We start from the raw sequence: 24,728 nt of genomic DNA on the forward strand, positions 1-24,728 counted from the left end.
AGAAGTAATTTACAAATCTGTTTAACTTTCTGCCAACAGTTGATTTAAAAAAATGTTTTCCAGTGGAGTACCCCATTAAGGCCATATATACATTAAATAAAAAGATGGTGGAATCCACCAGTTTCAGCAGGACTAGACAATTGTCTTCAGATCATATCGAATAGAGAAGGGTCGAGCATGTAGAATTTCACCCCATACTTGTTCTCCCTGAAGCAATTACAGGTGTATGGGCACCTATAGGCCTGGGTGATGGCCACAGCTACCCTACTAGGCTATCTTCATCAGGCCTATCGAATTGACTGGAACAACCCATACCCAGTGCCCTGCCCCCCACTCATCTGCCACTTGTTTATTCTGCAGAAATTCTTCACTACCACAAAGTTACAGCTTCATATTTGCAATCTCTTTGATATTATCTCTTCTCTACTCCACCTAATCTATATAAGAAAGTGAAATGATAAGTATTCTGTTCCGTATTCTCCAGAAGACTGCAGACAATGAAGATGTGCTCAGCTTGGGTTTTTTGCCTCGTCCTGTCCATTACAGGTAGGGAATCTTGTTATGTCATTTATTACTTCTTTGGCGGTAAGTTATCATCTTATCATCATGGTACAATGGGGGTTAATGTTAAGTTTTTTTTAAAATTGACAGTCAAATCACTTCCATCGGTGTCGCAGTGCCTAACCTTATATGGACAGGGTATTTGTGCCCTAAAAGTAGTGTATTTACATGTACAATATGGTGGCATCACTTATGTGCACAGTATGGCGACATACCTACACTGCAGTATGTCATTATTTATTCCCTTATAGAAAGGTAATTGACCACACATTACCTCCAATACTGGTTTATTAGGCTGCTATCACTTATTTTAAAGAGACTATTGCAACCAAAGCCCTAAAATTTAACCTTTACTAATCTGTCTAAAAGTATCCTTGGATACATGAATACAGTAATTCCTAAACATAAACAATTCATAGATAAGTGATCTTGATGTGGGTAGATGAGGTTTGTACATTCAGTCACCTCCTTCACCCTATACACACACCAAGGAGTTAATATCAATTGTTACAGATCATCTCATACTTTTCCAGTTATACAGACAACTCGGTATTTAATCTAGGTATGACCAGATACTGTATATAGTATCCAACGTGTTTCACCATCAGGTCATGGTTCATCAGGGAGATATGAAACAAGAACAATCACAAGGCAATGTGAAGAGACCCAAAACCACATCTGGTACAATATAGTGATACACCAGGACACCTGTAGGATACTAAAGAGAAGCAATGTCCTGTTGTGATTGGATATCCTGTAAGATGAATGTCCCTGTTAACCCTTGATAGTGTGAATAAGATATAGTGCTCAGAGCTAGATGCCCCGAAATGTTGTTCTGATAGTTATATTGCAGAGATCACAGCATAGAGTCCAAATTCAAGCAACAAGCGTATAGGTGTATACTGCATGAGGACATCTATATGGGTGCGAAATAACCTGGAGAGATAAAGAAGACACCACTTGTCTGTATCTTAGACTGGTCCTCTTCATCATTCCGGGTTAGTTCCTCATATGACCGGTATCAGAAGCCTGCCTTCCCATGAAGCATTTATATAGATGACTAGTTCAGTGTTGAGCAGTGGCGTCTCTGTGAAGTTCTTTGTCAAACATTAACATAAGTTAGACAATTTCCAATAATAAATACATGTGTCTCTAAAAAAAAAAAATCATCTAGTTACCAAAAATTAAAGAGGAAACGAAATTATTATAAAAATATTATTACCATACTGTTACGCCGAGCGCTCCGGGTCCCTGCTCCTCCCCGAAGCGCTCGCGGCGTTTCTCTCCCTGCAGCGCCCCGGTCAGACCCGCTGACCGGGAGCGCTGCACTAACGTGGCCGGCGGGGATGCGATTCGCATAGCGGGTCGCGCCCGCCCGCGAATCGCACCCCAGGTCACTTACCTGTCCCGGTCCCCGGCTGTCATGCTCTGGCGCGCGCGGCTCCGCTCCCTAGGGCGCGCGCGCGCGCGCACCAGCGCTCTGAGATTTAAAGGGCCAGTGCACCAATGATGGTGCCTGGCCCAATCACCCTGATTAGCTGCACCTGTTCCTTGCCCTACTTATGCTCACTTCCCCTGCACTCCCTTGCCGGATCTTGTTGCCTTGTGCCTTGTGAAAGCTTTACTGTGTTACCAATACTGTGTTCCAGACCTTCTGCTACGTCTGACCTTGCTCTTGTCTACTCCCTTGTACCGCGCCTATCTCAGCAGTCAGAGAGGTTGAGCCGTTGCCGGTGGATACGACCTGGTTGCTACCGCCGCTGCAAGACCATCCCGCTTTGCGGCGGGCTCTGGTGAAAACCAGTAGCAACTTAGAACTGGTCCACCGACACGGTCCACGCCAATCCCTCTCTGGCACAGAGGATCCACCTCCAGCCAGCCGAATCGTGACAGTAGATCCGGCCATGGATCCCGCTGAGGTTCCCCTGCCAGCTGTCTCTGACCTCACCACGGTGATCGCCCAGCAATCCCGACAGATTACCCATCTAAGTCACCAGCTGTCGGAAGTGTCCACCATGGTACAGCAACTTCAGTCGCAGCTACAGCATCTGCAACAGCAGCTACCATCTCCTCCACCAGCTCCTGCACCTCCTCCGCAGCGAGTGGCCGCTCCTAACCTCCGCTTGTCCCTGCCGGACAAATTTGATGGGGACTCTAGACTCTGCCGTGGTTTTCTGTCACAATGTTCCCTTCATTTGGAGATGTTGTCGGACCAATTTCCTACAGAAAGGTGGCTTTCGTGGTCAGTCTCCTGTCTGGGAAGGCTTTGTCTTGGGCCACACCGCTCTGGGACTGCGATGACCCTGTCACCGCCTCTGTACACTCCTTCTTCTCTGAGGTTCGCAGTGTCTTCGAGGAACCAGCCCGAGCTTCTTCTGCCGAGACTGCCCTGCTGAACCTGGTCCAGGGTAATTCTTCAGTAGGCGAGTACGCCATCCGATTTCGTACTCTCGCTTCCGAATTATCTTGGAACAACGAGGCTCTCTGCGCGACCTTTAAAAAAGGCCTATCCAGTAACATCAAAGATGTGCTGGCCGCACGAGAGATTCCTGCCAACCTGCATGAACTTATCCATTTGGCCACCCGCATTGACATGCGTTTTTCAGAAAGACACCAGGAACTCCGCCAGGAAAAAGACCTTAATCCCTGGGCACCTCTCTCTCGGTATCCCTTGCAATCTACCCCTGTGCCTCCCGCCGAGGAGCCTATGCAAGTAGATCGGTCTCGCCTGACTATTGAAGAGAGGTCTCGCCGTAGGGATAAAAATCTATGTCTGTACTGCGCTAGTACCGAACATTTCTTGGTGAATTGACCTATTCGTCCTCCACGTCTGGAAAATGCACGCACGCAACCTGCTCATGTGGGCCTGGCGTCTCTGGGTACGGAGTCTGCTTCTCCATGTCTCTCTGTGCCCGTACGGATTTCTCCTTCTGCCAACTCCTCCTTCTCTGCTGTGGCCGTCTTGGACTCTGGTTCTTCTGGAAATTTTATTCTGGCCTCTTTGCTTGATACTTACTGCATCCCGGTGACCCGTCTCATCAAGCCGCTCTATATTTCTTCGGTCAACGGAGTCAAGCTGCACTGCACTGTGCTTTATCGCACAGTGCCCCTACTTATGAACATTGGACCACATCTCGAGGAAATTGAATTTTTGGTTTTGCCCGGCTGTACCTCTGAAATCCTCCTCGGTCTGCCATGGCTCCAGCACCATTCTCCCACCCTTGACTGGACCACCGGGGAGATCAAGAATTGGGGTCCTGCTTGCCGCAAAGAGTGCCTCACGTCTGCTCCCAACCCCGTCTGTCGGTCCTCAGTGTCTCCTCCTGTGCCTGGTCTCCCCAAGGCCTGTCAGGACTGTGCCGTGCATAGTCCCCGTCCTGGTGACACTCTGCCCCGTGCCAAGTCTCACCCTCTGCCCCCCCTCCCCATTCCCACTCCTTCTGACCGGTCTGCCATTCTTGTTAAAACCCAGGACTTCACTGTCCCCCAGAAGGAAACTCTACAATCACTCCCGATGTCCTTGTCCTCTGTGGAGCGACATCCCGACAAAAAGAGGGGGAGACCTAAGGGGGGGGTACTGTTACGGGTCTGACCGGGGCGCTGCAGGGAGAGAAACGCCGCAAGCGCTTCGGGGAGGAGCAGGGACCCGGAGCGCTTGCGGCGTTTCTCTCCCTGCAGCGCCCCGGTCAGACCCGCTGACCGGGAGCGCTGCACTAACGTGGCCGGCGGGGATGCGATTCGCATAGCGGATCGCGCCCGCCCGCGAATCGCACCCCAGGTCACTTACCTGTCCCGGTCCCCGGCTGTCATGCTCTGGCGTGCGCGGCTCCACTCCCTAGGGCGCGCGCGCGCCAGCGCTCTGAGATTTAAAGGGCCAGTGCACCAATGATGGTGCCTTGCCCAATCACCCTGATTAGCTGCACCTGTTCCTTGCCCTACTTATGCTCACTTCCCCTGCACTCCCTTGCCGGATCTTGTTGCCTTGTGCCTTGTGAAAGCTTTACTGTGTTACCAATACTGTGTTCCAGACCTCCTGCTATCCCACCTTGACTACGAACCTTGCCGCCTGTCCCGACCTTCTGCTACGTCTGACCTTGCTCTTGTCTACTCCCTTGTACCGCGCCTATCTCAGCAGTCAGAGAGGTTGAGCCGTTGCCGGTTGATACGACCTGGTTGCTACCGCCGCTGCAAGACCATCCCGCTTTGCGGCGGGCTCTGGTGAAAACCAGTAGCAACTTAGAACCGGTCCACCGACACGGTCCACGCCAATCCCTCTCTGGCACAGAGGATCCACCTCCAGCCAGCCGAATCGTGACACATACATATTAACATCATACTGTTACTGACCAAATCCTGTTTAATGAGACCAATATTACCAAAAATACCAGTATACAAGGAGGAATATTATCACCATATATATTGCCACCATACTGTTACTGACCAAATCCTGTATAATGAGACCAATATTGCCAATAATATCAATATACAAGGAGGAATATTATCACATATATATTGCCATCATACTGTTACTGCCCAAATCCTGTATACAATATTACCAATAATACCAGTATACAAGAAGGAATATTATCACCATACATATTACCATCATACTGCTATTGAACAAATCCTGTATACTGAGACCAATATTACCAATAATACCAGTATAAAAGAAAGAATATTATCACCATACATATTACCAAAATACTGTTACTGACCAAGTCCTGTATACTAAGACCAATATTACCAATAATACCAGTAAACAAGAAGAAATAGTATCACCATACATATTACCATCATACTGTTACTGACCAAATCCTGTATTCTGAGATTAATATTACTACTAATACCAGTATACTAGGAGGAATATTGTCACTATACATATTATCATCATACTGTTACTGCCCAAATCCTGTATACTGAGACCAATAATACCAATAATATCAGTATATAAGGAGGAATATCATCACCATACATATTACCATTAATGGGATATTTCACAAATATATTGATGATCATTCGTCCTATCTTTGCGAAATTTGCATGTTTGCTATGTTCGTTCACTTTTTTTTTCCATGCAAAAATTTGCATGGAAAATTTGCATAAAATTAACTTAAAAATTTGCATGTGAAAAAAAACCAAATATTCGTCATTACGAATATATAGCACTATATTCTAAATATTAGCAAAATCGCAAAGTGCTGATATTCGCATAAAAAATTCGTATTACGGATATTCGTGCTCAACACTAATTACCATCATACTGTTACTGACCAAATCCTGTATACTGAACAATATTACCAATATTACCAGTATACAAGGTGGAATATTGTCACCATACATATTACCATCATATTGTTACTGACCAAATCCTGAATACTGAACAATATGAACCAATAATACCAATATACAAGGAGGATTATTATTACCGTTATTTATTACCATCATACCATTACTGCCCAAATCCTTCATACTGAGACCAATATTACCAATAATACCAGTATACAAGGAGGAATATTATCTCCATACATATTACCTCATACTGTTACTGACCAAATCCTGTATACTGAGACCAATCTTACCAATAATACCAATATACAAGGAGGATTATCACCATACATATCATCTTATACTGTTACTGTCCAAATCCTGTATACTAAGACCAATATTACCAATAATACCAATATACTGTCACGATTCGGCTTACAGGTTGTGGATCCACTGTGTCAGCGAGGGATTGGCGTGGACCGTGCTGGTGGACCGGTTCTAAGAGGCTACTGGTGTTCACCAGAGCCCGCCGCAAAGCGGGATGGTCTTGCTGCGGCAGTAGCAACCAGGTCGTATCCACTAGCAACGGCTCAACCTCGCTGACTGCTGAGAAGGCGTGGGACAGAAGGACTAGGCAGAGGCAAGGTCAGACGTAGCAGAAGGTCGGGGCAGGCGGCAAGGTTCGTAGTCAAGATGGATAGCAGGAGTTCAGGTAACACAGGCTTGGACAACACTAAACGCTTTCACTGGCACAAGGCAACAAGATCCGGCAAGGGAGTGCAGGGGCAGTGAGCAGATATAGCCAGGGAGCAGGTGGAAGCCAATTAAGCTAATTGGGCCAGGCACCAATCATTGGTGCACTGGCCCTTTAAGTCTCAGAGAGCTGGCGCGCGCGCGCCCTAGAGAGCGGAGCCGCGCGCGCCAGCACATGACAGCAGGGGACCGGGACGGGTAAGTGACTTGGGATGCGATTCGCGAGCGGGCGCGTCCCGCTGTGCGAATCGCATCCCCGACGGCCATGTCAGTGCAGCGCTCCCGGTCAGCGGGACTGACCGGGGCGCTGCAGGGAGAGAGACGCCGTGAGCGCTCTGGGGAGGAGCAGGGACCCGGAGCGCTCAGCGTAACAGTACCCCCCCCTTAGGTCTCCCCCTTTTTTTGTCCGACAACTGCTTTACCTGGGACGAGGACACCGGGAGTGAATGGAGGGTTTCCTCAAAGGCAGGCAGTACAGCAGGAGTGGGAATGGGGAGGGAGGGCAGAGGGTGAAGCTTGGCACGGGGCAGTGTGTCACCAGGACGGGGGCCATGAGGAGGCACTGAGGCTTGCCTGACGGGACTGGGAGGGGGGGAGAGGCATTTCTTATGGCAAGCAGAGTCCCAGTTCTTGATCTCCCCGGTGGTCCAGTCAAGGGTGGGAGAATGAAGCCGGAGCCATGGCAGACCGAGGAGGACCTCAGAGGTACAGTTGGGAAGGACGAAGAATTCAATCATTTCGTGATGGGGTCCAATACACATTAAGAGGGGTTTTGTGCGGTAACGCACGGTGCAATCCAATCTGACTCTGTTGACCGCGGAAATGTAGAGCGGCTTGATGAGACGGGTCACCGGGATGCAGAATTTATTCACCAAAGACTCCAAAATAAAATTCCCAGAGGCACCAGAGTCCAAGCAGGCCACGGCTGAGAGGGAGAAGTTGGCAGAAGGAGAGATCCGCACGGGCACCGTGAGACGTGAAGAAGCAGATTTTGAAGCAAGAGACGCCACACCCACGTGAGCTGGGTGCGTGCGTGCGTTTCCTAGACGTGGAGGACGAATAGGGCAATCCACCAAGAAATGCTCGGTACTGGCACAGTACAGACAAAGATTTTCCTCCCTACGGCGATTCCTCTCTTCCTGGGTCAGGCGAGACCGATCCACTTGCATGGCCTCCTCGGCGGGAGGCCCAGGCGTAGATTGCAAAGGATACTGTGGGAGAGGTGCCCAGAGATCTAAGTCTTTTTCCTGGCGGAGCTCCTGATGTCTCTCAGAAAAACGCATGTCAATGCGGGTAGCCAAATGGATGAGTTCATGCAGGTTGGCAGGAATCTCTCGTGCGGCCAGCACATCCTTGATGCTACTGGATAGGCCTTTTTTAAAGGTCGCGCAGAGAGCCTCGTTATTCCATGATAATTCGGAAGCAAGAGTACGAAATTGGATGTAGTACTCGCCCACTGAAAAATTACCCTGGACCAGGTTCAGCAGGGCAGTCTCGGCAGAAGAAGCTCGGGCTGGTTCCTCGAAGACATTACGGACTTCAGCGAAGAAGGACTGGACTGTGGCTGTGGCAGGATCATTGCGGTCCCAGAGCGGTGTGGCCCAAGACAAGGCCTTTCCTGAAAGAAGGCTCACTACGAACGCCACCTTAGACCGTTCTGTAGGAAACAAGTCCGACAACATCTCCATATGCAGGGAACATTGAGACAAAAATCCACGGCAGAGTCTAGAGTCCCCATCAAATTTGTCCGGCAGGGACAAGCGGAGGCTAGGAGCGGCCACTCGCTGCGGAGGAGGTGCAGGAGCTGGCGGAGGAGATGGTTGCTGCTGTAGCAGAGGCAGAAGTTGCTGTAACATGGCGGTCAACTGCGACAGCTGCTGTCCTTGTTGGGCAATCTGCTGCGATTGCTGAGCGACCACCGTGGGAAGGTCAGCGAGACTTGGCAGCGGCACCTCAGCGGGATCCATGGCCGGATCTACTGTCACGATTCGGCTTACAGGTTGTGGATCCACTGTGTCAGCGAGGGATTGGCGTGGACCGTGCTGGTGGACCGGTTCTAAGAGGCTACTGGTGTTCACCAGAGCCTGCCGCAAAGCGGGATGGTCTTGCTGCGGCAGTAGCAACCAGGTCGTATCCACTAGCAACGGCTCAACCTCGCTGACTGCTGAGAAGGCGTGGGACAGAAGGACTAGGCAGAGGCAAGGTCAGACGTAGCAGAAGGTCGGGGCAGGCGGCAAGGTTCGTAGTCAAGATGGATAGCAGGAGTTCAGGTAACACAGGCTTGGACAACACTAAACGCTTTCACTGGCACAAGGCAACAAGATCCGGCAAGGGAGCAGGGGCAGTGAGCAGATATAGCCAGGGAGCAGGTGGAAGCCAATTAAGCTAATTGGGCCAGGCACCAATCATTGGTGCACTGGCCCTTTAAGTCTCAGAGAGCTGGCACGCGCGCGCCCTAGAGAGCGGAGCCGCGCGCGCCAGCACATGACAGCAGGGGACCGGGACGGGTAAGTGACTTGGGATGCGATTCGCGAGCGGGCGCGTCCCGCTGTGCGAATCGCATCCCCGACGGCCATGTCAGTGCAGCGCTCCCGGTCAGCGGGACTGACCGGGGCGCTGCAGGGAGAGAGACGCCGTGAGCGCTCCGGGGAGGAGCAGGGACCCAGAGCGCTCGGCGTAACATATACAAGGAAGATTATCACCATACAGTGGGGATCAAAAGTTTGGGAACCCAAGGTAAAAAATTGTATTAATGTGCATAAAGATTTCTGGGCTGTCTGTCACGCACTGCTCTTTTAAGATCTATCCATAGATTTTCAATTATGCTGAGGTCAGGAGATTGTGAAGGCCATGGCAAAACCTTCAGTTTACACCTCTTGATGTAATCCCCCGTGGATTTCGAGGTGTCTTTAGGATCATTATCCATTTGTAGAAGCCATCCTCTCTATAATTTCAGCTTTTTCACAAATGGCATCAAGTTAGCATCCAAAATTAGCTGAAATTTTTTTGAATCCATTTTTCCTTCTACTAGTGAGATGTTCCCTGTGCCACTGGCTGCAATACAACCCCAAAGCATGATTGATCCATCCCCATGCTTAACAGTTGGACAGAGGTTCTTTTAATTAAATTATTTTCCCCTTCTCCAAACGTACCTTTGCTCATTCCGGCCAAAAAGTTCAATTTTAACTTGTTTCCAAAATGCATCAGACTTGTCTATATGTTAATTTGCAAAGTTCAAACGCTGTTTTTTGTGGTGAGGACATAGAGGAGTTTTTCTTCTGATGACTCTTCCGTGAAGACCATATTTGTAAAAATATCTCTTTATAGTGGAACAGTGTACCACAACTCCAGTGTCTGCCAGATCTTTCTGGAGGGATTGTGCAGTCAAACGTGGGTTTTGAATAGTTTTTCTCACAATCCTGCGCGCTGTTCTGTCTGATATTTTTCTTGGTCTTCCAGATCTTGCTTAAACTTCCACTGTTCCTGATGACTGCCATTTCTTAATTACATTCCGAACAGAGGATATTGACATCTGAAAACATTTTGCTATGTTCTTATAGCCTTCTCCAGCTTTGTGAGCGTCAACTATATTCAGTTTCAGATTTCTAGACAACTGCTTAGAAGAACCCATGGTGCTGATTGTTGGGGCAAGGTCAGAGGAGTCTGGGCATTTAAAACCTTTGAGATTGACATCACCTGGTCTTCCCAGATAATGATTGAGAACAATCCATGACACTGGCAGGTCTCAGCTTTGCAAAGGGGGCAGTTCATGCTATAAATTCTGCAGGGTGCCCAAACTTTTTTTAGATCCCATTTTTTTTGTTTTCTGTTATTTTGAAAGTGTAAATGATGGAAATAAAATCTAGCTTTTGTTGACATATTATGAGAATTTCTAATCTGTAATTTCATGCCTTTTGGATAAAGGCACATTAATACAAATTTTTAACTGGGGTGCCCAAACTTTTGATCCCCACTGTACATATTACCTCATACTGTTACTGACCAAATCCTGTATACTGAGACCAATATTACCAATAATACCAATATACAAGCAGGATTATCACCATACATATTACCTCATACTGTTACTGACCAAATCCTGTATACTGAGACCAATATTACCAATAATACCAGTATACAAGGTGGAATATTATTGCCATACATATTACCATCATACTGTTACTGATCAAATCCTGTATACTGAGACCAATATTACCAATAATACCAGTATACAAGGTGGAATATTATTGCCATACATATTACCATCATACTGTTACTGATCAAATCCTGTATACTGAGACCAACATTACCAATAATACCAGTATATAAGCAGATAATATTATCTTCATACATATCACCATCATACGTTACTGACCAAATCCTGTATACTGAGATCAACGTTATCAATAACATCAGTATAGTAGGAGCAAATATTCCTCCATACAGAGACCATATAGTGGTAGATATCAGCTCCACACAGGCTCTGCAGACCGTATAAGTGATTACTTATATCAGGTGATGTCTTCTCTAATTGGAGTTCTTCACTTTTTCTTTTCTTCTACATCCGGCCCAGACCTTCATGACGATTTCTACCAGCCGCAACTCTTCTCCACAGAACTTACCAGACAAAATTTTAGTCTCTGCACTTTTCCAACACCTGTAGTGCTCTATGCAGTAATAATAAACCCTTTAGTGTCTCATACAGTAGAGTGGGCAGGTAAATGGGTTGGGGGAAGAGTAGGTAGGTTGCCCCAATTAAGTAGATAGGTCACTCTAGTAGGTAGACAGGTCTGTTCATGTGCTTTCCCTATTATGGAGGTGACCCAATTAGGTGGGTCCCAGTGTATATAGCTGCCCTATGTAGATTTTTACTCCCTGTAGGCAGTTGCAGCCTCCTATAAGTAGGGGTCCCTGTCCCCTATATATAGTAGTAGTAGCAGATGCCCCCTTTAGGAGATAGTAGTGGCAGCCCATTTTAGGTAGTAATAGCGGCAGCACCCTTTAGATAGTAGTAACAGCAGTAGTTAAAGTATCTATTATACATACACACATTATACAAACACACACGTACATCTATCATACATGCACACATTATACATACATACATATATCAAACACATATCTATCATACATACGCACATCATACAAACATACAAATTTATACACATCATACAAACATCATAAATACACTTCATACATACATACACACATCATATATACACACTTCATACATACACACGCGCATATCACACATCATACATACACACATTATACATACATACATCATACATACACACATCATACCAACATAAATCATACATACATACATATTATTCATACACTCATATCATACATACATACATAATACATACGCACATCATACAAACACACATATTATACAGACATACATCATACATACACATCATACCTACACACATCACACATGCATACACACCTCATACATACACATCATACAAACACATATCACACATACATAATACATACACACATCATACAAACACACACATTGTACATACATACATCATACATACACACACATCATACCTACATATATACACATCATACATACATCATACATGCATCCATCTATAATAAATACTCCTCCCCACTCCCATCCTGTCTACCCACCCTCCTGACTTGCGGCATCTGAACCAGGATGTGCAGCAGCCACAGAAGGGGGGCAGAACGGTTGGAGCCGCAAACTTAACTAACTTTTTGAAAAAAATAAAAAAAATAAAAACAAAGCAAGGTAGGCAGACGGACGGACAGTGAGGCCCTGGGGCAATTAGTGACGACACTTATGTTGAGGCTGTAAAGTAGCTACACTAGTGAAACAATTGTTGCCTGTTGCTAAAGTTAAGTTGGATCGGTGAGGAGTTCTGCCGCAAGTCTTATAGCTTTCAACAAGGGAAGTGTAGATAATCTAAATATGTGGTATATGGAGTCTGAGTCTGAGTCTAACACATAAGAAAAGTGCTGATATTAAAATATAGCATGTCCCCCTCGACATGTTTCACTGTATACCAGCGTCATCAGGAGCATAAAGAGGTAAATGCATTTCTTAAGAGCAGTAGCCTCTTACCGGGTTGGCTGAATTCTATGACTGCAGAATTTTAGTAAAGACTGGCCATTATTAGTATATTCCCCCCCATGTGAGCAATTATTAGCTGTATACATTATTGTATTGTGTTTTCAATCTGCAGGTCTTGTGGCACCAGCAGAAGTTGTGACTGGAAGACTGAATGGCAGAGTCACGTTACCTTGTACATATTCCGGGCCGGCAACCTCAATGTGTTGGGGACGAGGCAGCTGTCCATTATCTAAGTGTAATGATAAGATCATCTGGACTGACGAAAACAAAGTGACCTGGAATAAATCTGACAGATATCAGTTATTGGGGAACATCGGTCAGGGGGACATGTCCCTGACCATTACTGGGGCCACTAAAAAAGATGAAGGAACCTACTGCTGCCGTGTGGAGGTCTCTGGATTGTTCAATGATGTGAAAAAAGAGATGACAGTGAAGATACAAGAAGGTGAGATCATTTGACACTATTGAGATCCCTAAAAACCTAGGAGTATATAGATTAGGACAATATTAAAAGTAGGTCAATTGGAGGCCTTCTAAGGGAAAGATAAGCTCCATAGTATTCAGACACCGATGGCATATAATATGAGGCTGTACTGGGTGGGAATATGAGATGTCTAGTTAACAATAATGAATCACCAAAAGCAGCGGTTAGGACCATGCTGCCTATACCTAATGTGGGGGAACTCTGCTGCCTATACCTATTGTGGGAGAACTCTGCTGCCTATACCTAATGTCTGGGAACTGCTGCCACCTAAACTTAATGTGGGGTAACTGCTGCCTACAGTTATATAGTAGCAATCACCACAAAATTAGGAACTGCATTAACCCCTTAAGGACGCAAGGGCGTACCTGTATACCCTGTGCCCACTCCCCTGCTATGATGCAGGCTCATGAGCTGACCCTGCGTCATAGCCGGGTGGTTCTGGTGGGTTTCAGCCGTCAGGACCCGCGTCTGATGCTGGACATCAGAGTTGATTGCGGCATGTAAAATGAAAAAAAAAAATTTCCGCCAGCTCAGCGGAGCTGATCGGGACCACCACGGTAAAAATGCAGTGTCCAGATAAGCTAAGAGGATGGCAGGGCGGCCCTTACCTGTCTCCTGGCCGTCCAATCCGTGCTCTGATGCTCCAGGATGCCTCAGCAGCCTGGAGCAATTGAGCACAGATAACACTGATCAATGCTATGCAATGGCATAGAATTAAACAGTGTATGCCAGTGATTCCCAACCGGGGTGCCCCAACACACTGCTGTACCGTTCGGCACTGCCAGGGGTGCCATGGGATTTTGCCATCAATTTTTCATTTTTATTTTATGTATTTTTAAATTTCCCGGCGCCTGTGACTCACGGCGACGCAGGGGAAGGGAAGCTTGTGTGCGCTTTGCTTGTGTCACCCATGTTCATGTCCCCCCCCCCCCCCTGTCCACCCCCTGTCACCCATGTCCACCCCCCAATTCACCCCTCTGTCCCTTTGTTACCCATGTCACCCCTCTTTTATCCCCCCTGTCATCCCTGTTAACCCCCCCCTGTCTCCCATGTCCACCCCCCCTGTCTCCTGTGTCCACCCTCCTGTCATCCATGTCCACCCCTCTGTCACCCATGTCCACCCCCCATCCACCCCTCTGACCACCCCCCGTCTACCCCTCTGTCACCCATGTCCACCCCCTATTCACCCCTCTGTCACCCCGTCCAACCCTCTGTTACCACCTTGTCACTCCTTTCGACCCCTCTGTCACCCCCTACACCCATCTGTCACCCATGTACACCCCTCCACAACCATCTGTCAGCCCCTACACCCCTCTGTCACCCCTAGGCCCCATGTTACCCCCTATGCCACCCTGTCATTTATATACACTCCTCTACACCCCTCTGTCACTCATCTATCACCCATGTACACCCCTCTGTCACCCATGTACACTCCTCTACACCCCTCTGTCACCCATGTACACTCTACACCCCTCTGTCACCCATGTACACCCCTCTACACCCCTCTGTCACCCCTGTACACTCCTCTACACCCCTCTGTCACCCATGTACACTCCTCTACACCCCTCTGTCACCCATGTACACTCCTCTGCACCCATCTGACACCCATGTACACCCCTCTACACCCCTCTGTCACCCATGTACACTCCTCTACACCCCTCTGTCACCCATGTACACTCCTCTTCACCCCTCTGTTACCCCTTTACACCTATACGCCCCTGTATTCCTCTTCACTTGTAAAAGGGGAATCTGGAGGCTGATGCTGGAAAAGTGCAGAGTCAACGGGTAATGAAGAGGGCAACATACCAGCAGCATAATATAAAGCAATGGAGATGGTGGCAGGTACTATGGGGTTAAATGGTCGCGGCATTATGAAGGTTGAGAACCAATGCCCTAAAGGGTACCTGTCTTGTTGAACAATCAATTTGATTTGCCAACTAAATGTATAACACTTTGTGGGAAAATATTTTTTGTTACTTGACATTTATGAATTATAATCGCAGCTCCTTCTATGCTTAAGAGTCCAGTGGGCGGTCCTAATCAGTGACTGAAAGCTATCCCTGTACTTCCCTACTTCCTTAGACAATTCCCTAAAGAAATGGAATATTCATGAAATACTTATGAATTAAGGTGACTTCTGTCCCTATTGTTTTGCATGTGTTGCTTCAGAATAAAAAAAAATAATCATAACCCAGACCAGACGTCTGTTGCTTCTACATACTTACCCTTCTGGTTCCTTTTCTGCTCCCACTGCCATTTCATTGGAAACTGATGCCTCCCCCAGCCAGGAGGTTGTTTGCACCTCTGTACAGCACCGAGGACAGGGGTACCTGGAGCACAATTGGAACACGGAGGGTAAATATACAAGCCCATTCCTGCCATAGAGAATAAAGTAGTGGTCTCCAAACTGTTGACCTCCAGATGTTGCAAAATTACAAGTTGTATATTTGCATCAGCTGGAGGTTCACAGTTTGGAGACCACTGGTATTTAGCATCACATAGTTCTCATTGAGTTCCATATCTCTGTACTCCAAATAGTTACGCCCCCCCCCCATGTGCAAATACTAATACATTACTGTTTTCTCAGCAGAACCCCCAGTCACTGCAGTTTATCATCCTACAACTACAGAGCAAGATATGTTCACCATGCGTGAGTCATTTATCATTGTACGACCCTTCCCAAATGTCTGACTATCTTTTTGAAAGCCCCCAAAAATTGTCAATTCTCAAGCTGAACTTATACATGTACTAATTGTTTGCTGAATGCTTAAAGGGGTACTCCGCCCCTAGACATTTTATCCCCTATCCAAAGGCTAGGGGATAAGATGTCTGATCGTGGGGGTCCCGCCGCTGGGGACCCCTGTGATCTCCCTGCTGCACCTGGCATTCGTTTAGGGCATCAGGTGCAGCACCGGAGGCTCGCCCCCTCTCATAGGCTTGCATTGAGGGGGCATGGTCGTGACGTCACGAGGCTCTGCCCCGCATCGCCAGTCATCCGGCACAGAGCAAAGTTTGCTCCGTTAACCAGATGTCTGGGGTGCCGTAGCAGAGATCGCGGGGGGTCCCCTGCGATCAGACATCTTATGCCCTATCCTTTAGATGTCTAGGGGCAGAGTACCCCTTTAACCTCCAGACTGTTATTGCTCCTGACTCTGCTGAGTGTGCATGTCTGTGTCAATGGAGTGAAGGCATTAACCAAAGTCAGACCACCTCCTCCCAGGGGAGTAAAGGGTTGGGGTTGTTGCCTAGACCTGGAATATTGGAGATCAGGGGTCTCAAACTCAAATTATCTGGGGGCCACTGGAGGTAGAGGCTGGGTGAGGCTGGGCTGCATGCACCCCTCACATATAATGCCCCCATCATGCGCCCCTCACATATAATGCCCCATCATGCGCCACTCACATATAATGCCCCCATAATGCGCCCCTCACATATAATGCCCCCATCATGCACCCCTCACGTATAATGCCCCATCATGCGCCCTTCACATATAATGCCCCATCATGCGCCCCTCACATATAATGCCCCCATCATGCTCCCCTCACATATAATGCCCCATCATGCGCCACTCACATATAATGCCCCCATAATGCGCCCCTCACATATAATGCCCCCATCATGCACCCCTCACATATAATGCCCCCATCATGCACCCCTCACGTATAATGCCCCATCATGAGCCCTTCATATATAATGCCCCCATCATGCGCCCCTCACATATAATGCCCCCATCATTCGCCCCTCACATCTAATGCCCCCATCATGCGCCCCTCACATATAATGCCCCATCATGCGCCCCTCACATATAATGCCCCCATCATGTGCCCCTCACATATAATGCCCCATCATGCGCCACTCACATATAATGCCCCCATCATGCGCCCATTACATATAATGCCCCCATCATGCGCCCCTCACATATAATGCCCCCATCATGCACCCCTCACATATAATGCCCCCATCATGCGCCCCTCACATATAATGCCCCATCATGCGCCCTTCACATATAATGCCCCCATCATGCGCCCCTCACATATAATGCCCCCATCATGTGCCCCTCACATATATTGCCCCATCATGCACCCCTCACATATAATGCACCCCTCACATATAATGCCCCATCATGCGCCCCTCACATATAATGCCCCCATCATGCGCCCCTCACATATAATGCCCCCATCATGTGCCCCTCACATATAATGCCCGATCATGCGCCCTCAGGGGGCATTATATGTGAGGGGCACAGCACAGGGGGCATTATATGTGAGGGGCACAGCACATGCGGCATTATATGTGAGGGGCACAGCACAGGGGCCCCACCTGTCATGTGCTCTTTACATATAATGCCCCCTGTGCTTTTCCCTTGTCCAGGGCATGTCTTGCCCATTGCTTGAGAAGTAGAACGTGGCACACAGATTCTCCATTTTTGGCATTTGGCCTCCCCATGACCTGCAGTTTTTTTTTCTGCAGTGTTCCTTTAAGAACCAACAAAGGCTGTGGGGAAGGTTTCCAAAGTCTGCTTTGCCTAATGGGCGGATTCTGTCCTGTGATGTCATTAGATCATTTGTTAATACTTTCATTTTCTTCCAGTTGAAGAATGTCCTGATGATACAGAATCTTGAATAATCTTCAATGGTAAAAGAATCACGAACCAGGTAAAACTCTGTTTGGGATCACATCCATTAATCATAGTGTTTTATTATAGTTCTGCAGACATGTTATAGAGCAGGAGGAGCTGAACAGATTGATATATAGTTCTGTAGACATGTTATAGAGCAGGAGGAGCTGAACAGATTGATATATAGTTCTGTAGACATGTTATAGAGCAGGAGGAGCTTAGCAGATTGATATATAGTTCTGTAGACATGTTATAGAGCAGGAGGAGATGAACAGATTGATATATAGTTCTGTAGACATGTCATAGAGCAGGAGGAGCTGAACAAATTGATATATAGTTCTGTAGACATGTTATAGAGCAGGAGGAGCTGAACAGATTGATATATAGTTCTGTAGACATGTTATAGAGCAGGAGGAGATGAACAGATTGATATATAGTTCTGTAGACATGTTATAGAGCAAGAGGAGCTGAACAGATTGATATATAGTTCTGTAGACATGTTATAGAGCAGAAGGAGATGAACAGATTGACATATAGTTCTGTAGGTATGTTATAGAGGAGGAGGAGCTGAAAAGATTGATATATAGTTTTGTAGACATGTTACAGAGCAGGAGGAACTGAGCAGCTTGATATATAGTTCTGTAGGCATGTTATAGAGCAGGAGGAAGTGAGCAGATTGATATATAGTTCTGTAGACATGTTATAGAGCAGGAGGAGCTGAACAGATTGATATATAGTTCTGTAGACATGTTATAGAGCAGGAGGAGCTGAGCAGCTTGATATATAGTTTTGTAGACATGTTATAGAGCAGGAGGAAGTGAGCAGATTGATATATAGTTCTGTAGACATGTTATAGAGCAGGAGGAGCTGAACAGATTGATATATAGTTCTGTAGACATGTTATAGAGCAGGAGGAACTGAGCAGCTTGATATATAGTTCTGTAGACATGTTATAGAGCAGGAGGAAGTGAGCAGATTGATATATAGTTCTGTAGACATGTTATAGAGCAGGAGGAACTGAGCAGCTTGATATATAGTTCTGTAGACATGTTATAGAGCAGGAGGAAGTGAGCAGATTGATATATAGTTCTGTAGACATGTTATAGAGCAGGAGGAGCTGAACAGATTGATATATAGTTCTGTAGACATCCAAAGAATAAGTTGGCCAGCACTATTTGATTCCAAACTATTGTATAGACCTGGCTTACAGGTGCAGGCTGCTGGGCTAAATATACAGCAACAGGAGAATACAGCAGCACACTGCTAGCACAAAGATATAGATAAAACATCAGTATATAGATAAATATCTATATCTTTGTGCTAGCAGTGTGCTGCTGTATTCTCCTGTTGCTGTATATTTAGCCCAGCAGCCTGCACCTGTAAGCCAGGTCTATACAATAGTTTGGAATCAAATAGTGCTGGCCAACTTATTCTTTGGTTGTATTACACATACGGGGGAGTGGCTGCCTCCATGTTGGCTCCTGCACCCCACCCACCTCTATTAGGTGTATATAAGTAGTGTTGCTCGCGAATATTCGCAATTCGAATTTTATTCGCGAATATCGCATATTCGCGAATTCGCGAATATTCGCGAATATAGCGCTATATATTCGTAATTACGAATATTCATTTTTTTTTATTTTTTTTTTCACAGTACACATCACAGTGATCATCCCTCTCTGCTTCCAGCTTATGTGGTGTAAGAAGGCTCTAATACTACTGTGTGAGACTGGCGTGCGAATTTTCGCATGTGTTAATTTGTTGTATATGCAAATTTTCGCATATGGTAATTTTCGCACGTGTGAATATCCGCATATGCGAAAATAAAACGAGAATATTACGAATATGCGAATATTCGCGAATATGACGAATATTCGTCCATATATTCGCGAATATTCGCGAATTCGAATATGGCCTATGCCGCTCAACACTATATATAAGGTGCCTTGGATGTTTCAGACCTTGCAATGCCTGTTGAACTGTTCACACAGAGGCATATTCATAGTGTAGGGTCCGTCCCAGAATGAGGTCAACTTACCGTGGTGGGACGGTCCACGCTATTTGGCCGCCAAATTCGCAACCTAAGTACCTCATGATTTCATAGTTTCATATTTTCATTTATTGCATTATAGCTGTATAGCTTTTCATGTTCTATTTATGTACTCATGTTTTATCTATATACTCATGTTTTATCTATATCTTTGTGCTAGCAGTGTGCTGCTGTATTCTCCTGTTGCTGTAGTTCTGTAGACATGTTACAGAGCAGGAGGAACTGAGCAGATTGATATATAGTTCTGTAGACATGTTATAGAGCAGGAGGAAGTGAGCAGATTGATATATAGTTCTGTAGACATGTTATAGAGCAGGAGGAGCTGAGCAGCTTGATATATAGTTTTGTAGACATGTTATAGAGCAGGAGGAAGTGAGCAGATTGATATATAGTTCTGTAGACATGTTATAGAGCAGGAGGAGATGAACAGATTGATATATAGTTCTGTAGACATGTTATAGAGCAGGAGGAGCTGAAAAGATTGATATATAGTTTTGTAGACATGTTACAGAGCAGGAGGAAGTGAGCAGATTGATATATAGTTCTGTAGACATGTTATAGAGCAGGAGGAGCTGAGCAGCTTGATATATAGTTTTGTAGACATGTTATAGAGCAGGAGGAACTGAACAGATTGCTATATAGTTCTGTAGACATGTTATAGAGCAGGAGAAGCTGAACAGATCAATATATAGTTCTGTAGACATGTTATAGAGCAGGAGGAGATGAACAGATTAATATATAGTTCTGATGACATGTTATTGAGCAGGAGGAGCTGAGCAGATTGATATATAGTTCTGTAGACATGTTATAGAGCAAGAGGAGCTGAACAGATCAATATATAGTTCTGTAGACATGTTATAGAGCAGGAGGAGCTGGACAGATTGATATATAGTTCTGTAGACATGTTATAGAGCAGGAGGAGCTGAACAGATTGATATATAGTTCTGTAGACATTTTATAGAGCAGGAGGAGATGAAGAGATTTATATATAGTTCTGTAGACATGTTATAGAGCAAGAGGAGCTGAACAGATCAATATATAGTTCTGTAGACATGTTATAGAGCAGGAGGAGCTGAGCAGATTGATATATAGTTCTGTAGACATGTTATAGAGCAGGAGGAGCTGAACAGATCGACATATAGTTTTGTAGACATGTTATAGAGCAGGAGGAACTGAGCAGATTGATATATAGTTCTGTAGACATGTTATAGAGCAGGAGGAAGTGAGCAGATTGATATATAGATCTGTAGACATGTTATAGAGCAGGAGGAGATGAACAGATTGATATATAGTTTTGTAGACATGTTACAGAGCAGGAGGAGCTGAGCAGCTTGATATATAGTTTTGTAGACATGTTATAGAGCAGGAGGAACTGAGCAGCTTGATATATAGTTTTGTAGACATGTTATAGAGCAGGAGGAGATGAACAGATTGATATATAGTTTTGTAGACATGTTATAGAGCAGGAGGAGCTGAACAGATTGATATATAGTTTTGTAGACATGTTACAGAGCAGGAGGAGATGAACAGATTGATATATAGTTCTGTAGACATGTTATAGAGCAGGAGGAGATGAACTTTTTTGGTGAAAAATCCCAAAATTTCATGAAAATTTAGAAAATGTAGAATTTTTCTAACTTTGAAGCTCTCCACTTGTAAGGAAAATTGATATTCCAAATACATTTTTTTTTATTCACAAATTCAATGGGGGAGATTTATCAAACGATTTAGGCTGTATTTTCCTGTCGCACAGAAAGTCGCAGTCTAAATATGTGCGACTTTTCTGCGACTTTTGCTCTAGAGGATTTTTAGAACATGATGCATTCTAGTCTATTTTAGATGGAAATGCATTGGAAAATGCATTGGTGCTGAATTTATCAAGTGCGACTTTTGTGCGACAAGTCGCATGTGCCCAAAATACGCTGAAATGTCAGACCATGTTGGAGCAGGTCTAAATGCAGTTTAAGCTGTAGACCCTGAAGTCTGAGCACAGAATTTATCAAGGGCTGTGAGACCTTTGATAAATTAGGAGCACAATAGACAGGAGACTACCACATACACTGGTCTATTAGCATGCCCAGAATAGACTAGATTAGGAAATGTCCCCCAATATGTCTATTTTATGTTGGCATCATAAAATGGATAGTGTTGAGCGGCATAGGCCATATTCGAATTCGCGAATATTCGCGAATATATGGACGAATATGTGTCATATATTCGCAAATATTCGCATAGTCGTAATATTCTCGTTTTATTTTCACATATGCGAATATTTACGTATGCGAAAATTAGCATATGCAAATTTTCGTATATACGAAAATTCGCACACCAGTCTCACACAGTAATATTAGAGCCTTCTTTACACCACACAAGCTGGAAGCAGAGGGATGATCTCTAGTGTTGCTCGCGAATATTCGCAATGCAAATTTTATTTGCGAATATCGCATATTCGCGAATTAGCGAATATAGCACTATATATTCCTAATTACGAATATTTTTTTTTTTTCACAGTACACATCACAGTGATCATCCCTCTCTGCTTCCAGCTTGTGTGGTGTAAAGAAGGCTTTTGCGAATTTTCGCTTACGCTAATTTTTGCATATGCTGTTTGGCATTTGCGAATTTTCGCTTATGCTAATTTTCGCACATGCTAATTTTTGCATTTGTGAATCGTATATGCTAATTTTAGCATTTTCGCTTATGCTAATTTGCACATATGCTAATTTTTGCTTATGCTAATTTTCGCATTTGTGATTTTTTGCTTAAGCTAATTTTAGCATACGCTAATTTTCGTATATACGAAAATAAAACGCGAATATTACTAATATGCGAATTTAGCAAATATATGACGAATTTTCGTCCATATATTCGCGAAATATCGCGAATTCGAATATGGCCTATGCCGCTCAACACTAATGATCACTGTGATGTGTACTATGAAAAAAAAAATTAAAAAAAATGAATATTCGTAATTACGAATATATAGTGCTATATTCGCGAATATGCGATATTCGCGAATAAAATTCACATTGCGAATATTCGCGAGCAACACTAAAAATGGACATATTTTTACTTTTTGAAAAAATTAGAGGGCTTCAAAGTAGAGCAGCAATTTTCAAAAATTTCATGAAAATTGCAAAATCTGAAGGGACAGATGTTACAGAACTACAACTCCCAGCATGCCCAAACTGTGACCCTCCAGATGTTGCAAAACTACAATTCCCAGCATGGCCAGACAGCCTTTGGCATGCTGGGAGTTGCAGTTTGGCCTTCCCTAGTGTTTGCCACAGTAAAGATCACTTTACTTTCACTTTCATTCCCCCCACGTCGCTTCCCTACCTGAGCAAGCATCCAGCAGTCTGCAGCTACGATCAGCTGTTCCCAGGCATCTTCTCCTGCAGATACCGACCTCCATCTTCTCCACATGTTCCCCGCGACATTCAGGGGTGGGCAGAACGGGGGGTTGCCATGGCAGCCCACTGTCCTGCTCTTCCATTGGTCAGAATCAGTTCTGACCAATGGCAGGGGATAGGAGGGGATCGCATCACTACGCCCTCACTCCTACCCTGCAAGATGATCTGGGCTGTCACTGACAGGTCAGATCATCACCAGAGACCCGATCAGCCCGGAATAGCAGAAAATCACATGTCTGAATTGAAATGCGATTTTCTGCGATCGCTGACCCCCCTCGGCGTTTTGCCTCGGACGCCTGCTGAACTATTTCAGCAGGCGTCCGGTTTCGCAACCCGCCCGACGCGCGACGGGATGCAAAATTCCCACGGACGTATGAGTACGTGCCTGGCCCTTAAGACCCAGGGCGCAGGGATGTACTCATACGTTCCTGGTCCTTAAGGGGTTAACAATGTTGACCATGTACTGAGACGGAGCTGTATAAAGCAGTGGATTCCAATCTGTGGGCCGGTGGCTGTCCAGATATGCTGAAAGTTGTAGTTTTGCAATAGCTGTAGGTCAACCGTTAGGAGACCACTGGTATAAACGATCATATAGTTCTCATTGGGTTCAATATTTGTTGTAAAATTTAATATGACCTGAAGGGGGCGTTGTATGGACTTTAACTGCTCTTGATCACCTTTTTTATTTTGCAATCTGATAACAGGGCCCTCTCATGGTCATCTAAAAGTACTGATTGGTGCCCATTATAGGTGTACTCTAAAAAAAAAATTCAAATCATCTGGTGCCAGAATGTTAAACAGATTTGTACATTACTTCTATTAAAAAGTTCCACAGGAAGTTGTGTAGTTCTTTCTATTCTGATCACAGTGCTCTCTGCTGACACCTCTGTCCGTGTCAGGAACTGTCCATAGCAGGAGAGGTGTGGGGATTTTCTCCTGCTCCAGACAGTTCCTGACAAGGACAGAGGTGGCAGCAGAGAGCACTGTGGTCAGACTTGAAAGAAGTACACAACTTCCTCTGGGGGATATAGCAGCTGATAAGTGCTGGAAAGGTTACGATTTAAATAGAAGTAATTTACAAATCTGTATAACTTTCTGGCACCAGTTGATTAAAAACATTCCTCCAGAGTACCCCTTTAAGAATTATAGGTGTCCTTAGAATGATAAAAAAATAAAAATCCTTGTAAATGATCTAGAAATATTCTCTTTTCTCTACAGCATGAAATGGACAAATGGATGCAAGATTCATAAAGTGAAATTCTAATGTCTAATAAAAGATTTGTGATCAAATCTCCATCCAGTGTGATTTATAATAGTTGGTGGAAGGATCGTGAGGGGACCTCAAGCCAACAGCAACAAGACAATAATTATATAATTACTGTATATTTTATCAGTTTAGATCAATAGACCACAACTACTACAAGTCTCAGCATGCCCTAACAGTTGCAGGCTGTCAGGGCAAGCTAGTAGTT

At 45.3% G+C, this 24,728-nt stretch overlaps 1 protein-coding gene across 1 annotated transcript; it reads left to right on the forward strand.

The window, feature by feature from the left end:
* Window positions 1-497: 497 nt before the first annotated feature.
* LOC130267491 (hepatitis A virus cellular receptor 1 homolog) lies at window positions 498-24,532 on the forward strand. The gene is made up of 5 exons (XM_056517370.1): window positions 498-546; window positions 12,804-13,136; window positions 15,766-15,825; window positions 17,766-17,830; window positions 24,475-24,532. Exons 1-4 carry the CDS (start codon window positions 498-500, stop codon window positions 17,795-17,797), a joined length of 474 nt encoding a protein of 157 aa, XP_056373345.1. The 3' UTR covers window positions 17,798-17,830; window positions 24,475-24,532.
* Window positions 24,533-24,728: the final 196 nt, after the last annotated feature.

The sequence above is a fragment of the Hyla sarda genome, chromosome 4 (genome assembly GCF_029499605.1).
Source record: "Hyla sarda isolate aHylSar1 chromosome 4, aHylSar1.hap1, whole genome shotgun sequence".
Lineage (NCBI taxonomy): Eukaryota > Metazoa > Chordata > Amphibia > Anura > Hylidae > Hyla > Hyla sarda.

Coding starts and splice junctions, on each gene's coding strand:
- LOC130267491 (XM_056517370.1), top strand. CDS start 498: ATGAAGATGTGCTCAGCTTGGGTTTTTTGCCTCGTCCTGTCCATTACA. Junction 13,137..15,765: donor GACAGTGAAGATACAAGAAG/GTGAGATCATTT, acceptor TTTTCTCAGCAG/AACCCCCAGTCACTGCAGTT. Junction 15,826..17,765: donor GCAAGATATGTTCACCATGC/GTGAGTCATTTA, acceptor ATTTTCTTCCAG/TTGAAGAATGTCCTGATGAT.